Here is a 19,346-nt window from a genome sequence, read left to right as displayed (position 1 = left end):
CAAGTCTGCCATCCGGCTGAAGTTTGGGTTTCATTTCAATTTCTGTAGTGTGGAACTGGATCATTGTTTGAGATGATGACTTGGGCCTGAGGCGAGAACAGTGAAGTGAGTGTACAAGGACATTAAGGGTCGGAATAAACACTGTCTACTTAGAGGGTTTACTGTTTTCAAGGGAATGAGATTTTAAAAGATGTTTCGACTGTTGCAGCAAAGTTCCTTTAAAACAACTAAATCGTGGATTCTAGTGGTGTCACGCTTAATATAGCATTTATCATACAAAAATACAAAATACAAAAAAGTGAGAAGAGTGATGAAATTTCATTTTTTAAATTAAATGTTAATCGGCTTCTTACAGTCAAAACAAATGCAAAACATCCTTAAATTTCCTTTCTACAGATTCACTATATGAAGTTCTTAGAAATGTCATGAAGTAAACAAAAGCTCAAAAGGAAGAGATCAAGGCTATTTTCGGATCCAACTTGAAATATGCCATAGACTTCCATTCATTTTTATCCAATCTTAGGTTCCATGGACCGACCAGAAGAAGTTCGGAGACTTACAGTAGCTTCCCTATAAAAATAGATTCCATCAATAAAATGGAAATCATCATCATTGGACAGTTTCATTTCTAAATTGGCACGTATTATCACCACACCGCCTTTAGTCTTGTCAGTAATAGTTTGTGAGCGTGAGCTAGCTACACGCTCACAAACTGTCCTGGTATTTTACAGAATAAAAAAGGAAGCTGCTCTGTAGCTCCACCCATTTAGTCACAATGCTTTCTATGACAACTAGAATCTACACGATAAAAACATCTCATGGTGAACTTTTGTCTAGAGCAGAGATCTGGATTTAAGAATAGGATGCTATTAAAAAGTTGATTCCGAAAGGATAATGCCAAAAGGAACTAATGTAATTTGTTTAGGGAACCATAAAGGTGGTCAAACCCATGGCCTGTGGGCCAGTAATAATCATACACATCATGTATGTGACCCAAGTCATCAGTTCTTATTCATGGGGTCTGTGAAAAATATTCTGTTTGTGTTTTGCTTGGGGGTCAATTCGTGGCTATGTGAGACAATGAGCACTAGATGCATACAGCTTTTCAGTGGCTCTCCAAAGAGGTGCCAAGAAGCCTTTGCGATATAACACTGCAGGAACCAGTGGTGAGTAGCCTCTGGAAGAAACAGGATGTAAAAACTTGACTCCAAAAAAAAACGACGCTCCGAACTTCTTAGTTCACACTGAAGTCACACTTCTTCGTTCTCTATGCAGGGCAGTTAGGTGAATACATATTACGAAACAGACTTTTCTCCATAACCTCCTTTACTGCACTATCACTCAAATAGTAAAGCGTCCGTGGATGTCTTCTACCTGAGGATCTGTCATCACAGCACCTCAAAGACTGGTGCACGACAGAGAGAGGGAAGTGGGATTTTCGACTCCAAACTAAACCCCAAAGGAAATCTTTCAGTCGATTCATTCCAAATTCTAAACCCACAAATTCATTTCCGATAGAGAGGAAAGCAAACAAACAGCAGCATTTTCTTCAAAGCAGATAATTACAGTAAATATGTGTCTGCTCATTAGTAATATAAATACAAATTACACAAAAGGACCTGGAGCCATGTTTTAATGGATTCCAAAAGAATGAATTCATCTTGCACAGACATGCATATGTCGTTTTAAGTTTGAGGCAGGGAATATATGGGACAAAATAACCATCACAGGGGGTAGAAACCGCCTGGAAACTAAAATGTTCTGAGCAGCGTCTGGCTCTTCTTATCGTCAGAGTGCATTAAGAAATGGATTTTTTTTTCTCCCTTGAATGAATAATAAGTCCAGATTTATTCATGCACCTACATTCAACAGAATAAACCACAATAAGACACCTAATTGACACAACTTGTAGCCCAGTATTTGTCTGAGTCTTAAGACAATAATGACTGCATCTCTGCGTTTGTTTGTTTCCTCCACAAAGCAGACCCCCCCACCCACACTCCTTTCTTCTCCCCTGCCTGCTGCTCATTTTTAAATCTATGAATTTCTGAACATCATTTTCTTGATTTTACCACGCCCCAGGGAGACATTCTCATTCCAGTCCTACTCTTTTTTTTCACCTCATTTCCTCCCTTCTGAGTGAATCTCCCAGACAGGATGTGAGGTGACAGTGTGGCCCGTGGAGGTTAGACTGGAAGAACCCCCTCAAACACTGGACTGGAGAGTCAGCGCTACTTGAAATCCAATCCTGTACGAGAGCTGCAGTGTGGCGTCTTCAGGATCTCAGCAGGAGAATCGCTTTCAGAAGGAGCACAGATGTGTTCTTCATCATAATGTACTGCTGAATTCTGAGTGCCCCGATGAGACAGTGACTGTATAAAGATTAGTCCAGAGAAAAGAAAGACAGAAAATACTCCAAACCGTAAATATAAAATTTGTCTCATACATAAGAATGTCAGTGTATATAATAAAAAAATCCTGGCGGAAACCTGGTTGAACTTACTCAATATGTAGGGTGTTGGAAAATAATGTTCCACTCAAACAACGCTTTACATGACGGTGCAGTACTGTTATTATTTTAGGTGGACACTCACTTATTCTACATCTCCCTACAAACCTGTAATAAACAAGGAAATATCGTGAGCATTGAAGTTTAGCTTGTCAGCGAAGGTAAGCTAACCACTATGATGATTGAATCTGAAGAGATAAGGCCATCACCCGCAGCATTGGTAGCAGAGACAAGAGTCATGTTGGCAAGATGTGCAACACGAGAGTCAAATACAAATATGACAAACCTACGAGCTCAGCACTGCCCCGATGTCGCATCACAGCTGATGGATTCTACTCAGTTGGAGCATCGATAACAATTGAAGTAACAAAACTTCAAATTAGTTTGAGGAAACTTAGAGAGCATTTTAGGTTTTAGCAGATTGGAAGAAATGTATTCCCATACATTTAGGCAAATGGAGACCATGCATGTAGCTGAACTGAAGATGCATCTTTACAGCAGAACAGTAGTTCGTCAATTGGCACCTTCCGGGCACTCACTCCTGTACGTTTCCACGTACATTTTTCTGGTAGCAATTCCTTAAAAAACACACTAGTTTTGATCTACTACTATTCATTTGGACCCGACAACTTACATTCACACACACCAATGACAACAAAGACCTTTGTGCTAGAATTAATAAGGCATGGGTGTCTTATTTTTAACTCTTCAGTAAGATGCCCTGTATAGAGGTTATCAAGTCTATAAATGTATATTTGTCTTTATTTCCAGTGTGACACTAAAATAAAATAAGGGATGCACCAAATTGATAATGTGTGGCCGAAACCAAATAAAGTTTCAAATGCTGGTCAGAATACCGAATAATACTAATATTCTTTAATATTAATGTTGCATAAATAGCCAAGAACATATTTACATAATGCTTGTCAAACACAGTTTTATGTTTAGATGATTGAATATTTTTTAGATTCTTTTTTAATGTTTCAGACACTGCTGTTCTAATAATAATAAAAATAATAATAATTTCAAAGATAATGTAACACCATTTCCCATGATTTAATAGGCAGAGAGTGTAAAGAGAAGAATAGTTTGGCTGCACACTCATTGCAAACTGCAATTCTATTCTCACTTTAAAAGAAGCAAAGGCGTCAACACTGTAGGCAGATGTTGGATCGCACAGCACTGAAGCATCGCCATGACGACGGTTGGACCCGGACACGCTTTGACATCGCGGACAACAAAGAAATTATCAAATGAAGAGGAAACGTGTGACACATGGGTCGGAAAGTGAAAATCATTTCCACTTGTGTTGAACCGCTCCTGTTGGGCCTCCAGCTGACCGGGCACTGAGCCGCGGAGTTGGTGCAGTCAACTCGAAAAGTGGGGGATTGTGTTGCCAGAATTTTTTCGGCGCTTCAAGAATGGGTTGCCAGAATTTCGTCGGCAGTCTCACAGAGTGCATTTCAACTCTGCGGCACACTTTTGTTTAAAAAAAAAAACGAATGAACGAACGAACGAATGAAAATCATCGCTCAGGCTGCTCTGCATGGTTTGATCGCATCATTCACTACTATTCACTATACACTACTATTCACTACTAAAGCTGCATCCCAAATAATAGTTCTTATTTTCACATGCAAGACATTTTATCATTTTACCAGGGATAAGGTCAAGTGAAATTCCGAGGTAGAATTATACATAATATGATAAGAATGCACTGAAAAAACAATGAAAAGTAAATACAGACATGACATTTTTAACAATGCATGGTTGGACAAACTCATCAATAACATTTATTATCTATGATGCTGTAACACAATCATGTCCAATTTAAAAGCAGTAGTCAAACTGTGGATGTCTCACAACTGTCAGTTCATCAGCTAAAAGAGAAATTCATCAAGCCATCTTTGATGAATTCAGAAGCAATTGTTTGGCTTTCTTTTCTCCCGGCCCACCTTGCTCTCTGTTTTACTTCCCCTCTCAGCACTCTGTCGAGCAGAGGTGAGAGGTTCCCCTCTGTGAGCGAGAAACACATTTTTAACTAATCAGAGAATAGTCAGAGCAGAACCGCGGTAATAATTATATCCAAACATGCGGCACATTAAGTGATAACCTCTGCAATAACCTTGCTTTTCACAGGCATCAACACTTCCCTGCATAGCAGCCTCCAATATTAAATAGGAGGGAAAACACACGCACAAAAAAAGGATAACTGGATGTAATATTAGCAAGGAGCTGGCAAGAGGAAGGAAAATCCTAACAGTTTTGAGAGCAAGACGGACGGCAGATGGAGGTTCTGAACTAAATCATTTGATCACACCCATGAGGTCACACGAGGCCCCACACACTCACTGATTGAGCTACAGAAGATAAATACAAAATGACAAATGAAATAGAAGGTATAATAGAACAGCATCAAGCATAGTGTTGTGAAGAAATGACTTGTGCTTTCTGGAGCCATGGAATGATCAGGTTTGATGCAAATATTTAAGCCTCAAATGAATCTGTATGACAGCAGAAAATGGAAAAAACACTTATGCTCCCCTTCAAAAAAAGTGAAAGATATTTAAACTTTTTTTTCATGTCTTACCTCCAGGGCTTTTCTCTTACTGTTGAGCAGCTTGGAGATGTCGCGGGCGACCCTCTCCACCAGGTCTCTGGGATTGTTCCTCTTGATCTCAAACTGGCTCTTTTTCTCACTGTAGATCTGCAAATGGACAGGAAATTTATCAAATCACTTCTATAAAACCAAACAAAAGGAGTCGTTTTTTTCTCTCACTCAGTCCACAACCTTTAATTCCACCAATGAATGACAAGTGGAATAAAAGAGTGCATTAATTTGTTCAAAGAAAAGAAAAAATCCATTAAGAGAAGTATTCCGTTTCATGTCTTGCGGTGACATAACCCTGGTCTTGTGATTGCAAAAGTATGGATCATTTGCTTTGTTATGAAATATTATATCTGTCAGGTTGATGTGCTGATGTGCAGCAATTAGGGAAGCAAAACACACGCGTCCATTTGATCCATCTCTGTCACGCTGAAAGCCGGGCAGACAGCCAGAGGCGCTTTCCTTCCAGCGGCTCGGTGAGACGGCAAAGCCGGGCCTCTGCCAGGCAGCCGCTCTGATGAGATCGCCTGGTGTCTCATCTTGGCCGCCAGCTGCAAGCTCTAACTTCCTTCTCGCTTTTCAAACACGTTAAAACACTTGTCCGCGTGAGTGAGATGTTTGATAATGCACCAAAATATCAGTGTCAGACTCGCTTTGCAGTGAACAGAATTCAGCAGCAGTTATTTACCAACACACACACACACACTTTCATTATTATTTTTTCTCAAGATGGAAGAAGCCATTAACAAAGCTTAAACCATAAAACAAGAGGCACGTTATCCCCACCATATTGACCGACCACAGACCCTGACTCTTGAACGCAAATAATGCCTCCTCTTGATCTGAGAACTTTCAAATGTTTTCTCTTTAAATCAATATTCATTTTCTTAAAGTGCAGTCGTGCTCTTTAGCAGGGCCGTCTTTTATGCGCTCAGGGACGCAGACAGAAACTGCCGACTCATTCAGGTATAGATCTGAAGTCAAGCTTATTTCATTGGAGCCCAAGAGCGAAATAATTGAAGTCCAAGCAGCCAATTCTGACAAAACTCAGAAGCAAAATATATTGACACACTTAAGATGCTATAGAAGTAGGGCTGCACCCAATGCCATTTTTTTGGCCAAACCCGATCATTTTTAAAGTCCCAACAGGCCGATATTGATTTTTAACAATTGTATTATTTTTTTTTTATCATCAACTAATCATCATACAAAACCCACTAAATAACAATATTACTGAATAACACACTCTAGAAAACATTTCCACTTTTAGTTCAGAAATCATGGCATATATACCGTGCACCTTGTTTTTCAGTGGAGGAGAATGATAAACACAACGGTATATAAATCTCCCAGATCACAACTGAAACAAGAGAAGAGGTCGCCCCATGATGATGAAGTACAAAACCAATGTCGACATAACCATCACAGTTTATTGTCTCTCCAGTTACTGATGTTTATTACGTCTCAAGTGCTGCCACATAAACAGAACCACTATCAGTTTCACTGTCATGATAGAAGAGAACCACCATCGGCGTCTGCCAGAGGTGAGACAGGTTTATCCTGCTTTCTCTTAATACTTTGAATTTCCCCAGCGGGGATCAATGAAGGTATAGCTTATCTCATGAAGACATAAAAAGTGTGCTGATGTAATTCTACACAATGCAAAATGTGCACTGATCCCAGCAGGAGGAGAAGTTTGAGGGAAATACTGAAGAAAATGGTGAATTCAAGGAAGTTTCATTTGGACTTTGATGTGACGGTTCAGTGCATCGCACAGCTGACTGTTTGTATCCAGAGAACGACTGAGCTAATGATGAGTGTTAATCTGCTCTGCGCTTGCTGGAGGCTAAAATGCCTGGACAGATTTCTACGCGGGCCTGTCGTTCTCACAGGAAAAGAGGAGAGGTGGCTATGCAGATGGCTACTGACGGCCAATCAAGCCTTCTGCCGCGAACAGTCACACAGGATACGACACCTGCGGCCGAGCCAAATCCCACCAATATGCTTCCTCTGGCAGTCACAACCACTCAAGTACAGGCAGAAAGATCACACTCTGAGTGACACCGACACGAACACGTGTGTAAATTCACATTCTCGTGCGCAGCTCATGCACACCCTCTGTCTCGTCATTACCCATGATGACTGGTCCCACGGAGCCAAGCGCTGAGTGTCACTGTAAACACACAGATGGAGTGACAGAGGGTGGGAGGCCTCCAAGGGATCATTGTTAAAAATGCTATATGGAATCAGCTGGCATTAGCTATGAAGAATCTATCAGTGTTGAGAAAAAGGACGGGTTCGATATATATTTTGATTTTATGCAAAAAAAAAGTAAAAATGAAAATTATTTTAAAAATATGAACTTATTTAGATAAGGAAATAAGTAAGGCAGTAAGCAGAAGTTGACTTGTGAGATCAACGGCCCACAACGGACAAAATTTCACATCTTGATACAGATCAGTTGACACAAGGTGATGACGCCAACAAACAAAAGCGATGACTACAGATTAAATTCATTTCCTTTAAGCTTAGTTTTTCTCTCAGAACTGTCCGCTGTCTTGCTTTTCATCTTGACCCACATGCGCAGAAACTGTAACCAACGTCGATTGTCTTGTCCACAAAGCAGCAGGCACACGAGTGACCTTTGCTAATACCTTGAAAATGTTCACGGCTGCCTCAGCTGTATTGCAGTTGGAGCTGGGGAATATTTTTGTGATGTTTATGTCGTGATTTTTCAAATACGATATAGACACAATAATATATCGTGACAGGGGACGTAGGAGCGATGGAGCGCAGTGTCCGTCTTTCTTGGTCTACCTTAGATGGTAGAGGTGAGGGAGCGCTGACACTGTGACTCACACTTCACTTCATGTTGACAACAACACTGAAAATGCGTTGAAGTTCACCTTCCTTCTGACACGGCTGAGCCGGTGTTGACGTTTTGGCGTGGAGTCACCTTTGAGCACAACACCTGTTTCCAATTGACACTTCAATCCAGAAGGAAGTGACCCAGCTAATTATTTTTCCTGGAACTACGTCAGCGCAACCCTGCGCATGTAGTCTGTCATCTTCTCTAGGTTTATGGACAGGGTGCAGTAATTTAAATTTTTATGTAATAACCATCTTATATGTTTATGGTCTTACAAGACCATTGGTAATTATAGTGAAAACTCAGCAATGAAACATGTACTTGAGAGGAATAACATTTGTTATCCATTATACATGATGATTTATATCACGATACAGAACCAATGGTAGCACTTTGGTCACACAGTGCTCTTTCGAGTAGCTTGCGGTTGCTAAAAGGTTGGTGACCCCTGGTTTGGATGGATGTTCCACTAACTTATTGGAGCACTGTTTCATAGAGTGCTTCTCCAGAGTCTCATGGTGACTGCGTGAGAGTATGCAACCCTGCTCACTCATAGCTTTCAGCCATGAAGTGAACGTGAAATACCTATAAACTTCCAACCAATCCGAATGGATCGTAGATCAGTGGTGATCCGTTCCGGTCATGAGAGTAACCTTGCAGTTTTTCTTCCCCTACAATCAGGTGCAGGAAATGATACAATAAAAGCTTTTTATCAGTTGGCGGTTCCCCACCCTGTGTGGACTTTCTTTGTACATGTGGCTGTATTAAAAGTTTGACAGCTGAGGTTGAGGTCCAACACATCCGTAAGAAAAAAAAGTAAATGAGAGAAACTCTGTTGTCAAATAATAAAAAATAAAGAAATAAGTATGGCTTCCCTTCAGCCACTTTGAGCGGAGACTTATTTGTTGACTTTTTTGCCGGAAGAGCTGATGTTCTTGGTTAGTGTTTATGTTTTGTTCCTGCGTTTGTGTCTGCGCGAGAGGACTGCTTATCTCTCTGTGAAGTCAGCCACAATAGTCCATGTCTGGATGCGGCTGTGCGCCGGTTGACAGAGACAGATGTCACATCATTAAGGAATATTAGTGGGCTTTGCCTAGCAGACACAGCTTCCACAGGCCCTGGGAAGAGTTCAATAAGAGAGAAGACAGACGATGCAGCAGGGCCTCAGAGGGGTTTGATAAGACACACAACACACCAGAAGTCTCACACTGTTCCACTGCTCTGGAAGTCTCCGAGGGTTTCTAATCACACACTGACTATGTCTTTATGTCTCAGCGTGGCACTGAGGAGAAAACAAGATGGGTATTTCAGTCGGGCTTTCGACATTTCTTTCTAAAGTTTGAGCGTCGAAGCCTCTTTTTGCTCTTGAAAACACTCTTACAGCCGTTAAAAGGTACATCAGGGATGGAGACTGAGTGCTCAAATTTTAATAGAAAACACTTGACCTTCAATGGATACAGATGATAACGTTGCAGCATTTATTCCTATGAATAAAGGATAAGGTAAAAGTGAAAAGAAAAACATTGAGCAGTCTATTCCTTTAACTATATAATTTAATGGGAAAGGAACTTGAATTATCAGATGAATCCATTACCTTGCAGAACAACTCAAACATTTATATCTGAGGTTTTAGTTGACGAAGACAACTTGTTGAGCTAAATTCAATAAGCTGTTCCCTTGTGCATATTGTAGACACACTAACTTGCTGACTTCCTTTTTAATGTTGTCCAGTTCAAGCATGAGATTAAAGGCGTTTGATCCATGTTTTACCACACACTTTGCTACAAAAAACATCACAGTGTGCTATGAGGGTGTCTACCAATGTCTTACAATGATGGCCTAGTCCAAACAGGATTTAGAGGTAAGGAGTCCCAATGTCCGTTGAACTACACAAACAAATACATGTAAGTGTCGTGACTCACTAGATGTGGATAAGAGTGAGATTTCAGCCAAAACCTACGGCACATTCTGTAGTAGTGATGGGGACTCAGTTTCAATATTTTAGTTTTAAAAATATCCGATGCAAAATCACCTCAGAAACGTGGTTCAGACGGATTCAGGGTTCGTATTCAACAGCCTATTACATTGAATAACTAATCTCTGAAGGCACGTACCGAGGGTGAGTGGCGACTTTTTGTGAGTGAATGTCGGTCAGTACTGACCAATACCTGTGTTTCCCCTGCAGCCTCCTACCGACCAGGGAAACGATGTAATGGTACTGTGGTGTGAAAAACTTTCCACTGGCGGTGTTGAACTGGCACAGCCAATTTTAATCTCAGTATCTGATGTGAAGCTGTGAAGGGCCCACAAGGTAAAAATCAGCATCTGTTTGCAATCCATTAATGGCGTGTAAATAACAGATTTGGAGGGAAATAAAAGATGAATCCAAGATTAGCTGATGAGAAACATGAAGCATCAGCCAAAACAAAGAATCTCTTAGATGGCTACATCTGAGCATTCATCTGCTAAAACAAAAGCAGAGCTAAATATTTACATACTCCCCTTTGGGAGGGTTGAGATTAGAGCATGGGAGAAAAGGGGGAAAGGAAGAGAGGGGGTTGGTGTGGCAACATGATCACAGGGATTGTTAGCTGATGAAGCAAACAGGTTTGAATAAAGGGAAGCAATATTGACACACATATGCCCTGCAGAGACAGCCAGTAATGCAATTATTGTTAGCACAGCAATTCACCTTCAGGTTCTGAACGACTGTGTATTTAACTTGTGTCCCTGTTGGATACCATAAACCCATATGAAACCACCACACTCACCAGAGCTACTCACAAGCTATTAAGGTCTATTTATGCGTACGTTATGTACGGATCCACTGGACAGTCATTTTGTCCGTATTTCTGCACATTTCCGCAAAATGTAAACGTGGATATGGACCAAACGGAGCCGTTCCTCGGGAAATGTGGGGGCAGTGTTGCTGCTTACTTTCCAAAAGCAGCTCTAATGAGACACGAAGAAGACATAACAATGGTAGAAACTCTCCGTCCTCCAGTGGCGATATATTTCACGGCATCTCCAACCACTGCTTCCTACAATGAAATACACAGTCGTTCTGTTGGATCTGGAGATTGTTGAGGTCATACACTTTTGACTGTGGGCTGCTCCCCCTATTGAATATATTGGAGAACAGCAATACCAGAAAAAAGAACGTATGGAAGCATGTGATCAGTGTCGGAATACTGCACGTTTAACACAGATGGGTACAATTTTGTACTGAAAGAGAGCATAAAAGAGCCTTTATTCAGTTCTAGTCAAAGTAACAAAACCAGTTTGACCAGTAATTATTGAGACTGTAAAATGCAGTAATATTCTGTTCAATATGTATTGTTATATTCTGACAGTTTACATATATTACGACAAGGATTAATTTTAAAAAGTTGAAATATTCAGCTACAATATCAAATTACAAAACAATGCATGATAGTTTTGTGGGTTTCCACTAATTGTAGATCAAGTGGTGCCGTTGGCTTCCTCAAACCAAGACCTTCAATTTTCTCTGGGAATTACCACCTCTAAATCTGAGAGAATGGTTCTCAGACAAGGGTGGGGTACCCTGCCCAAACTCCAAAAAATTCCTCACACTTGAAGACGCGTTTTGTAAATAGACAGACAAAAAGTAAGAATATCATGTGACAGACTCCATGCAATAGTTAAGAGATATATATCATTACCAAGTTTAAAATAGAGACATTTCAAAAGCCCACTCAGTGATATTATTGCAGGAAAACAGAAAAATGTATCCACAAAGATGACAAAGATTGAAAGGAAGAGGAAATAGGAAAACACATTTATGGATACACAGCAAATATTCAAAATTACATTTGACTCAAAGAACCTTCTCAACCAGAACTATCTTAGCTCAAAACAGCCAGCGACTTTACACCAGAAAAACCCAGCCGATGTGCAGGAGTGAAGCAGGATGAAGGGAAATGTGCTGCGACCTCTGCTGCTCCTCCTCAGTCAGGGTATTTGTCTTTCAGACAGAGATAAACTGCTGCCTTTTTATTAACTTGCTGATGGTACCAAATTGTTTTTCCCGTCCACCTGTTTTTTTTTTTTTTCTACAGACAGACAGCCTCAGAAAATATACACCCAATAACTCTTCTGTCCGGCATTTCCTATTATCCAATGTCTTCCATCTGAAACCACTACTTTAAATTGCTCCAAAACTGGCCGCATATTGTCACTGGTTTGTGCCCAGAAGTAAAAACATCATATTGACACATGATTCCTATTTGCGTATGACCCTCATGAGGATATATATTTGTTTGAAATGAGCACATTATGTTTTGCTCTGAGCTTGAATTTAATGGTTATGTTTATTTCTGTGCCTGAGTGGGCCGCGGAGGTCCTCCTGCCGACGAGACAGAGCCCCGTGGGGATTCTGACTGTGTGTGTCGACTCCATTGCCTTCTCATTTGACTAATTACCGCGCCTCTTGCACACCAATGATGAAGCCTGGCACCTGTCCATCAGTCTATCACCAACACCCGCTTCTCATACAGCCATCAGACACGTCGCCCATGACATTGTTGAAGTGAACTGGGAATTGCATTTTTACATGCCGACACCTCTCGAGTCGATTTGCCCCGACAAAAACGAATGTACTTATTTAGTGATAATTGAGTGAGCGCTTCTTAAAGGGTTTCTTTTTCTGATTGAAGGAGACAAAACATTCTTTTCTTTGTGAAATATTATTCTTGATGGACGGAAAATGTGTTTCCTAAATGACTACACATTTTTGGCTGCTCATACAAGATTTCAGGGATGACTGAAAGGTCCCTTTAACATTGACTGCTATGATCGCAAAAGATGGTGAGGACTGAAAATTGAAGCAAAGGTTTGGGCTAAATTTTGGAATTTAGAAAATTAGCAGATGGAACTAATGTTGGAGGAAGACGCTCTCATGAATACCAGCAGCTAAGAAGTTGTATTAGATCAGTCCTTCTCAAATAGTGGTGGGTTATTCTTTTATTTAATGTTTGCAAGGACATAACGTTGTGCAGATGTGTACTTGTAATATTTTTATAGACAAATGATACTACATACAGAGACGGCGGAGAGTTGGGGGGCATGAAACATTTACTTCTTCCTAGGGGGGGCGCAATAGAAAATAATTGAGAGGCACTATAGTAGACACAGCCAGGTGGAAGCCTCAGATTAATTGAATGAAGACAAGTAATAAAGAATACAGGCTGATTTAGGGCAGAAATCTCAGCGGAAAACCGACAAAAACAGAAATAAAATGTACCCAGTTAGTCAGCTAATACTTCGGGCTGACTCAGCCTTTACTAACAGAGAAAATCACATTTACCCAACAAAAAGAGAAAATACGGTGCCATTTTCCACAGATCCTGAAAGAAAATGATAATAGCACACCATTAAGAAACACAAGAGCGACACTAAAATGGAGATAACGCGCCTCTCCTGAAGACACAATGGTGAGGACTGTAAATAAGGGACGTGTTTGAATAGCTGACCTAGGGCCACAATTGAAGACATCAAGCAAGAAACTGCTATGACTCGCAGAGGATCATTTTATTTAATAATTTTTGTCTTGTCTTTTATATTCAGAAGATAAACTACAACATTTCAGGCTTTGAAGTCAAAGTAAGCGAATGTCAAATTGTGTTTATGTCTCCGTATCATGACCTCAGCGATGTCTAATTGCATTACATTTAGTCTTGAGCCCTGCTTATGCTGATGTTGCTCCTTGGTCAACCGTGCTTGTATCAGTGGAGTCACTGCAGCTCTGTCACGCCATTGTTTGTTCCCTCAGATCCCACATTGTCTTCCCCAAAGCGCTTTGTAAAAATACCTCACAGATTTACTCTGTTTTATTTCCCAATTAGTAATGCGTTTACGCCATGAACTGTTGTGTATGTAATGAAATAAAGCTTCTGCGAACACTAATCTTAAACACACTGCTGTGTGAAGTGTGAGTAAATTTGACACAGATAATGAGCTGAGGGGAAACGACTTTGTGAGCCAGGAACAGCAGCGCTGAGATCAACTCAGATCAGGGAGGCTCCCCATGAGATTCTAATGGGTGAAAACCGACTGTACATCCCCAACAGAACAATGCTAAGAGGGTGAATGCAGGTGAAGTTTGCCGGTCATGATGGCTGTAATGAATCCAAAAAGTTGGATTAAGAAGATTAAAAAAAAAAAAAACACCAGCATATGGACGGGCGTCACATGCGCTCACGTTAATCGCTTCAGTAACTGGCTACGAGACAAGCTGTGACCCGAATCTTTGGCATATTTCCTTAATCACAGAACTGCGTTGGGAAATTGCTGCAAATACCCACAAGAGTGGCTGTAACATCTGGAACAAACATAGTGACTGTCCAGCCACTGGAGACATAATAATCGGAAGAAAACATCACGTCCAACACCGGGGAGGAATCATAGTGGAGACCAGAGAATAACGTCACCGAGACTTTGACATGAAACTGAATACAGACATGTACATTTAAAAGTCATATGGACAAACTTTTATTTCTTACTTCAAAGGAAAGAAGCAGTTCTTCATTTATTAAAACAAACTACTACCTTGTTCTGTATTCACGCAGTCACAGGCCCTTAAAACCCTAGTCTTGAACTTGGTCTGTGTATGCGACGGTCTCTGTCTAGACTGAGTCTCAGGTTAGACGGTCTGGTGATGACACACAGGAGGCGGCAGGATAAACATAGATGTTTGCTAAGCCCTGGTCCGTATCAAAGAACCACTCACCCGCTACATGAGACACAAACATCACTGAGCAGCTCCTTCTGTGACACACTCAAATATGTACAGTGCGAAAGAAAGATACCGTCTTTCTATTGTTGCTGCATTTGTGCGACTTCATCATCAGTTGTGAAGACTGACATTTATTTTAACACTCCATTCCGACAACTAACCTTATTTTCTTCCCCTTTAATTACATTTTAGTATTTACAGATCAGAATATTTTTCCAGTACCTTAGACAAGTGTATGTTTATAGCTTAACTGTCTTCTTCTGAAAGGCCTCCTTCACTGCAGCCATGAAACTCACTTCTTCATCATCATCATGTTGTGTCCTTTTATTCCACCCGTCCTGCACGCTTCTCTTCACCTCTCTTAATCTCCATCCGTTACTCTGAATGACAGCACATATTCTTGCTTTAACTAACTTTCCATTCCTCATTTCTCTCCAGTTGACCAGTACATCCCCAGGCAGAAAAACCCACCCGCCTCTTGCATATGAGACCAGTAAAAGTGATCCACCTGGTAATTGATTCCAAATTCTCATCATCTGGTATGTTAAAGTTATTTTATATTCCAAATCGAATTAGCCAATCAGCGGCTGAGTATTAGAAGCAAGTCACGTACCTGAGCGACAGCGACAATGACAGCCATTTTGTTCTGGCCACTTATCTCGGCCGTACCACAGGCAGCACGCGGTAAAGAGGCAGGAATCCAAAGACAATTTAAGCAGAGCACAGATTACATTTCAAACCTTGCAGACTGAATATTTAACCCTCTTGCCTTTTGATAAGCGATAGGGGGATTTCCACTGACTCAGGAAGTCAATTTAACCTCCCCTCAAAGAGGCGAGGCTGACGAAACATCCGAGGGGCTCGCCCCAGGTGATGGCCGAGACTCTGCTCTGCTCCTGATGTCTGACAGTCACAGCAGCCGTCTGCTGGCTGCGATAGAAGACGGCTGCATGCTAAGTCATTACACATACACTGCGGCCTAATTACACGGCGACGTAACCTGCCAACAGGGTCCATGATCTTAGAAGTGACACCACGAAGTTGCAGTCTACAGACTGAAGTTGAGAGAGCTGAAGAAGCTGGTCCTGGAGTGTCGCTCCCACCAAATGTCCAGCAGCTCACCTGGCCAGGTTTGCAGCGACAGACCATCAGGAGAAGGAAAATGAAATGCTCTCCATATTGAACATCACTGGGTTGCTTCATCGCATGCCAATTCCTGGCAAACTGACTGTTTCCATGGAAACGAAGGACTTAATGACCGATAACAGCGAACAACCTGGGGGGGGGGGTTGTTGAGTAGCAAGTGAGAGAGAAAGACAGTGACAGAGAAGGATGGAGAAGGAAAAAAGGGGATATCTTGTGGAACAAAGGAAGCAATTTAGTATCGGAGGACAGCATGAAGCCTGATTATGTCGTCAGTTTAAATGATCATTAATTTCTCTCTGTCCAGCCGGGCCAGATTAATGCCTTGGCATTCGCTGCTATAGAAACAGATCCTCGGCTTAAATGTTCTTCACTCACAACGGCAGCCAAGATTTTAATAAAAGTCGGGGCTCAGACCACACTAACTTTTGTCCGGGGACAGAAACAGTCAAATCAATTCAAAATCCGAACATGTACTCGGCATGTAATCTGGTTAAATACACAAGAGTGCGTTTGCTGCATCGGCTTTGTCGCAACGCTAGAATCACTATGACCTTCTATTCTCACCTGAACTCAGAAAAGTGGTTTATTTTTCAGGTTTAAAAACAAGGACAACTTCGTGCTTCAAACAAAATCTTGACTGTTGCATTTGGGCTACAATATTGGCCTCAAAATGCCACTCAGGAAGAACCCAGGGAGGGATAAAGTACACAATGAAAGCAAGCATAACAACGCAAGGCAACTAGATGGGGACATGACAGAGAAGCACTGTAGGTCAAAGAGAAAATGTCCAATGTGATCATGGTTCAAAATGTCCTCCCCATTGGGAATTGGAGCGACATTTATGAATAGTCAGATCACACGACGACGAGTGGATCAGACGCCAAGAACAACGTTATTAAGATAATAACTTCTTTGAAAATCTTCAACAGTCACTTAACAGAGCTGTAAAAAAAAAATTAGATGAGTTGTTCCATCTGAAATTGAAAAGCCTCTGATCGAGTTAATCTAAATTAGACTCTTTGAAGGCTTAATAGTGATTATAATTAATTACAAATATATGAGCTTATTTCCAACAAATACATAAACATATATTATCATAATTTCCAAAAATCTTCATTTAGAACACAGATAATTATAGCTCAATTGTGGTGATCTGGATGAGTTGTGAGTGCATCTCTGACAACACAAGACTTCTGCTGCCAGAGACACAGTCTGGTCTGGGCCTGACTGCACTAACTTAAAAAGAAAAAGAACAAAGACAGGAACACCAATGACATTCCCTTGTATTAGCCCCTTCTGAAACAAATTTGCATTTTATTTAAATGAACTTTGTTGGGTTTTTTTTTTTATCTTTTGCCCAGCCATGACTTGATGTCCTTCAAAATACATATTCAGTGCAGCAGTGTGGGCAAAAAGAATGTGTGTGACATGAGAGGAGAGGCAACAACAGTAGTGACTGGACAGAATCTTCAGGGACTGCAGTGGTGGAAGCACATGATCAGGATATATTGCTTCACATGGTGATCAAGAAGATGAAGGACAGACCTCAAAGGCCAGATGACAGTTTGCTGCAGCAAGAAAGGGCCTTCAACTCAACCTGTTATCTCAGACAGTTTGTCATCTGTAGGTTTCTTTGCTAATGTTTGTAAATAACTTTATCTCCCCGCATAAATGACTAAAATTAATCGCTTGTAAGAAGACAAAAAGACAGCACTGAAAAGAGAGTGAAAATCCCATCAATCAAAGCAGATAGGGACAATTTATTCAGGATATATCCTGACAAGTGTCATCTCCATTTTATTTGTCAGACTCATGACAAATGAGTGTTTTTTGTTTTAATATAACAAACATGCATTTAGATGTATGCTGTTTTTCTGTTACTCTCCGGTGATGAACTCATATTTAGATTCTTTTAACCACAACAAATCGGCCTCCTCAGCCGGCTAACGTTCGCCGGATTGTAAATGATGACAGTTTGCGTGTTCAGGGGTGCTGGGTGTTTACCTGTTTTATGAGCTGTGTAATTGAGCTTTCTCGTCCTGACGTTAAATTTGTAATGGAGGCTTCGCCCCTCCCCCCGTACCTTAACAGTCTTCCTCTAAACACATCAAGTGTGGCTGCTCTGATCTTCAGTTTCAAATGTGGAGGAAATACGCACAACTCTGGAGCTAGTATTGTCTGGTTGCTTAATTTTTATGAGAATATAAATTTTGCTGTTAGTATTGCTACTGTTTGAATATGAATTTGACTCATTACTGGCTGAGATGTGTACAGATAGACCCCTAGTGGTGACCCAGCACCAGCTCTTTTCACCTGAAAAGAAAAGTCTTCCTTCTGGAGCCCTTCTTTTCTTTGTTTAAATTTTTAAATTCTTGGGAAAAAGAAATACTCAGTCATCATTTCCGTCCAAAAGAATTTTGATATCTGACATGGCCTTTATTTGAGTCAGTGTGAGAATCATTTCCTGAGCAGCACCGCGGAGCCAGCAAGCCCTCGCTGTGGCCCCACCCACTCCTCGTCATGCCACGCACTGCAACAGTCAAGCAGCCGCTCTTCCCACCTGCAGCACGGTTTATTCGGATGTTTTTGAATTGTTGATCGGTTGCTTAAAACACATGAAATGACCTTCTTATTAAGTATGATCATCTAAACTGACAGATGGTAAAATGCATTAAATGCAGAACCGGCAACTTTTGTCCTACACGATATGCTCTGGCCACTACGCCGCCACATGCAAAGAAGGCCGAAAGTTTAGACTTTGATTTTGTCAGTGACAAACTGACCCCGCAACAATAACAAAAGTATCTTTTTGCGATGGGTGACCTTTATTTCTGGCTTGAACACCAGTCACCAAAAAATGTATGTGCCTGAATACTGACAAGACACGCTGGAAATAAGAAACAAAATGTAAATAGATTTGAAATGTGTTACAATATAGACAAAACTACTTTTTAAATTCAATTCCAATCATTAACCTGCATGTCGTGCAAAACACTGAAGAGGACGGCCCCCAGTTAATTTCAGCTTGCCGCCCCAACACACCCAAGAATTGCCTCTTACGATAGGTAGAACAGGGTGAAGGGTGATTTAATAAGATAAAATTTAGGAAGATTTCTGTCTGTCACGTTTCTGAGATGGAACAAAGGTTTCTTTTATGCAATGGAACGGCCGAGCGTTCATGTCAATAACTATAGCTCCTGTAAGCTACTGTAGCTAAGCTAATTGTTGCTAGCTTAGCGTAAGTGACTCGCAACTGGTTAAGAATTGACTGATCCCACGATGGAGTGGCAACTGCCATCAAGCAAGCAACGACAAGCTAACTGAGATTCGAACCAGAAATGTTGTTGTTAATGCAGTTTTAGTTTTAGACATTTCGGCACTCTAACCATAATTTCAGTCTTGCTTTGGGGGCATTTTGGCGAAGCATTATAAAGGTGTAAGGGGCGGGGCCAACCTTTCA

General features: G+C 41.0%; 1 protein-coding gene across 6 annotated transcripts in view; it reads right to left on the bottom strand.

Moving 5' to 3' along the window:
* The window catches only part of cacna2d2a (calcium channel, voltage-dependent, alpha 2/delta subunit 2a), a 159,622-nt gene that overhangs the window by 115,737 nt on the left and 24,539 nt on the right, over positions 1–19,346 (bottom strand). For all 6 annotated transcript variants that reach the window (XM_053868542.1, XM_053868543.1, XM_053868545.1 and 3 more), the window contains exon 3: positions 5,100–5,216. In XM_053868542.1, coding sequence (XP_053724517.1) covers positions 5,100–5,216 — 117 coding nt within the window. The remainder of the gene's footprint in view (positions 1–5,099; positions 5,217–19,346) is intronic.

The sequence above is a fragment of the Synchiropus splendidus genome, chromosome 6 (genome assembly GCF_027744825.2).
Source record: "Synchiropus splendidus isolate RoL2022-P1 chromosome 6, RoL_Sspl_1.0, whole genome shotgun sequence".
Classification (NCBI taxonomy): Eukaryota; Metazoa; Chordata; class Actinopteri; order Syngnathiformes; family Callionymidae; genus Synchiropus; species Synchiropus splendidus.
Note: the sequence above shows the minus strand (reverse complement) of the source record. Positions and strands in the feature narration are given on the sequence as shown.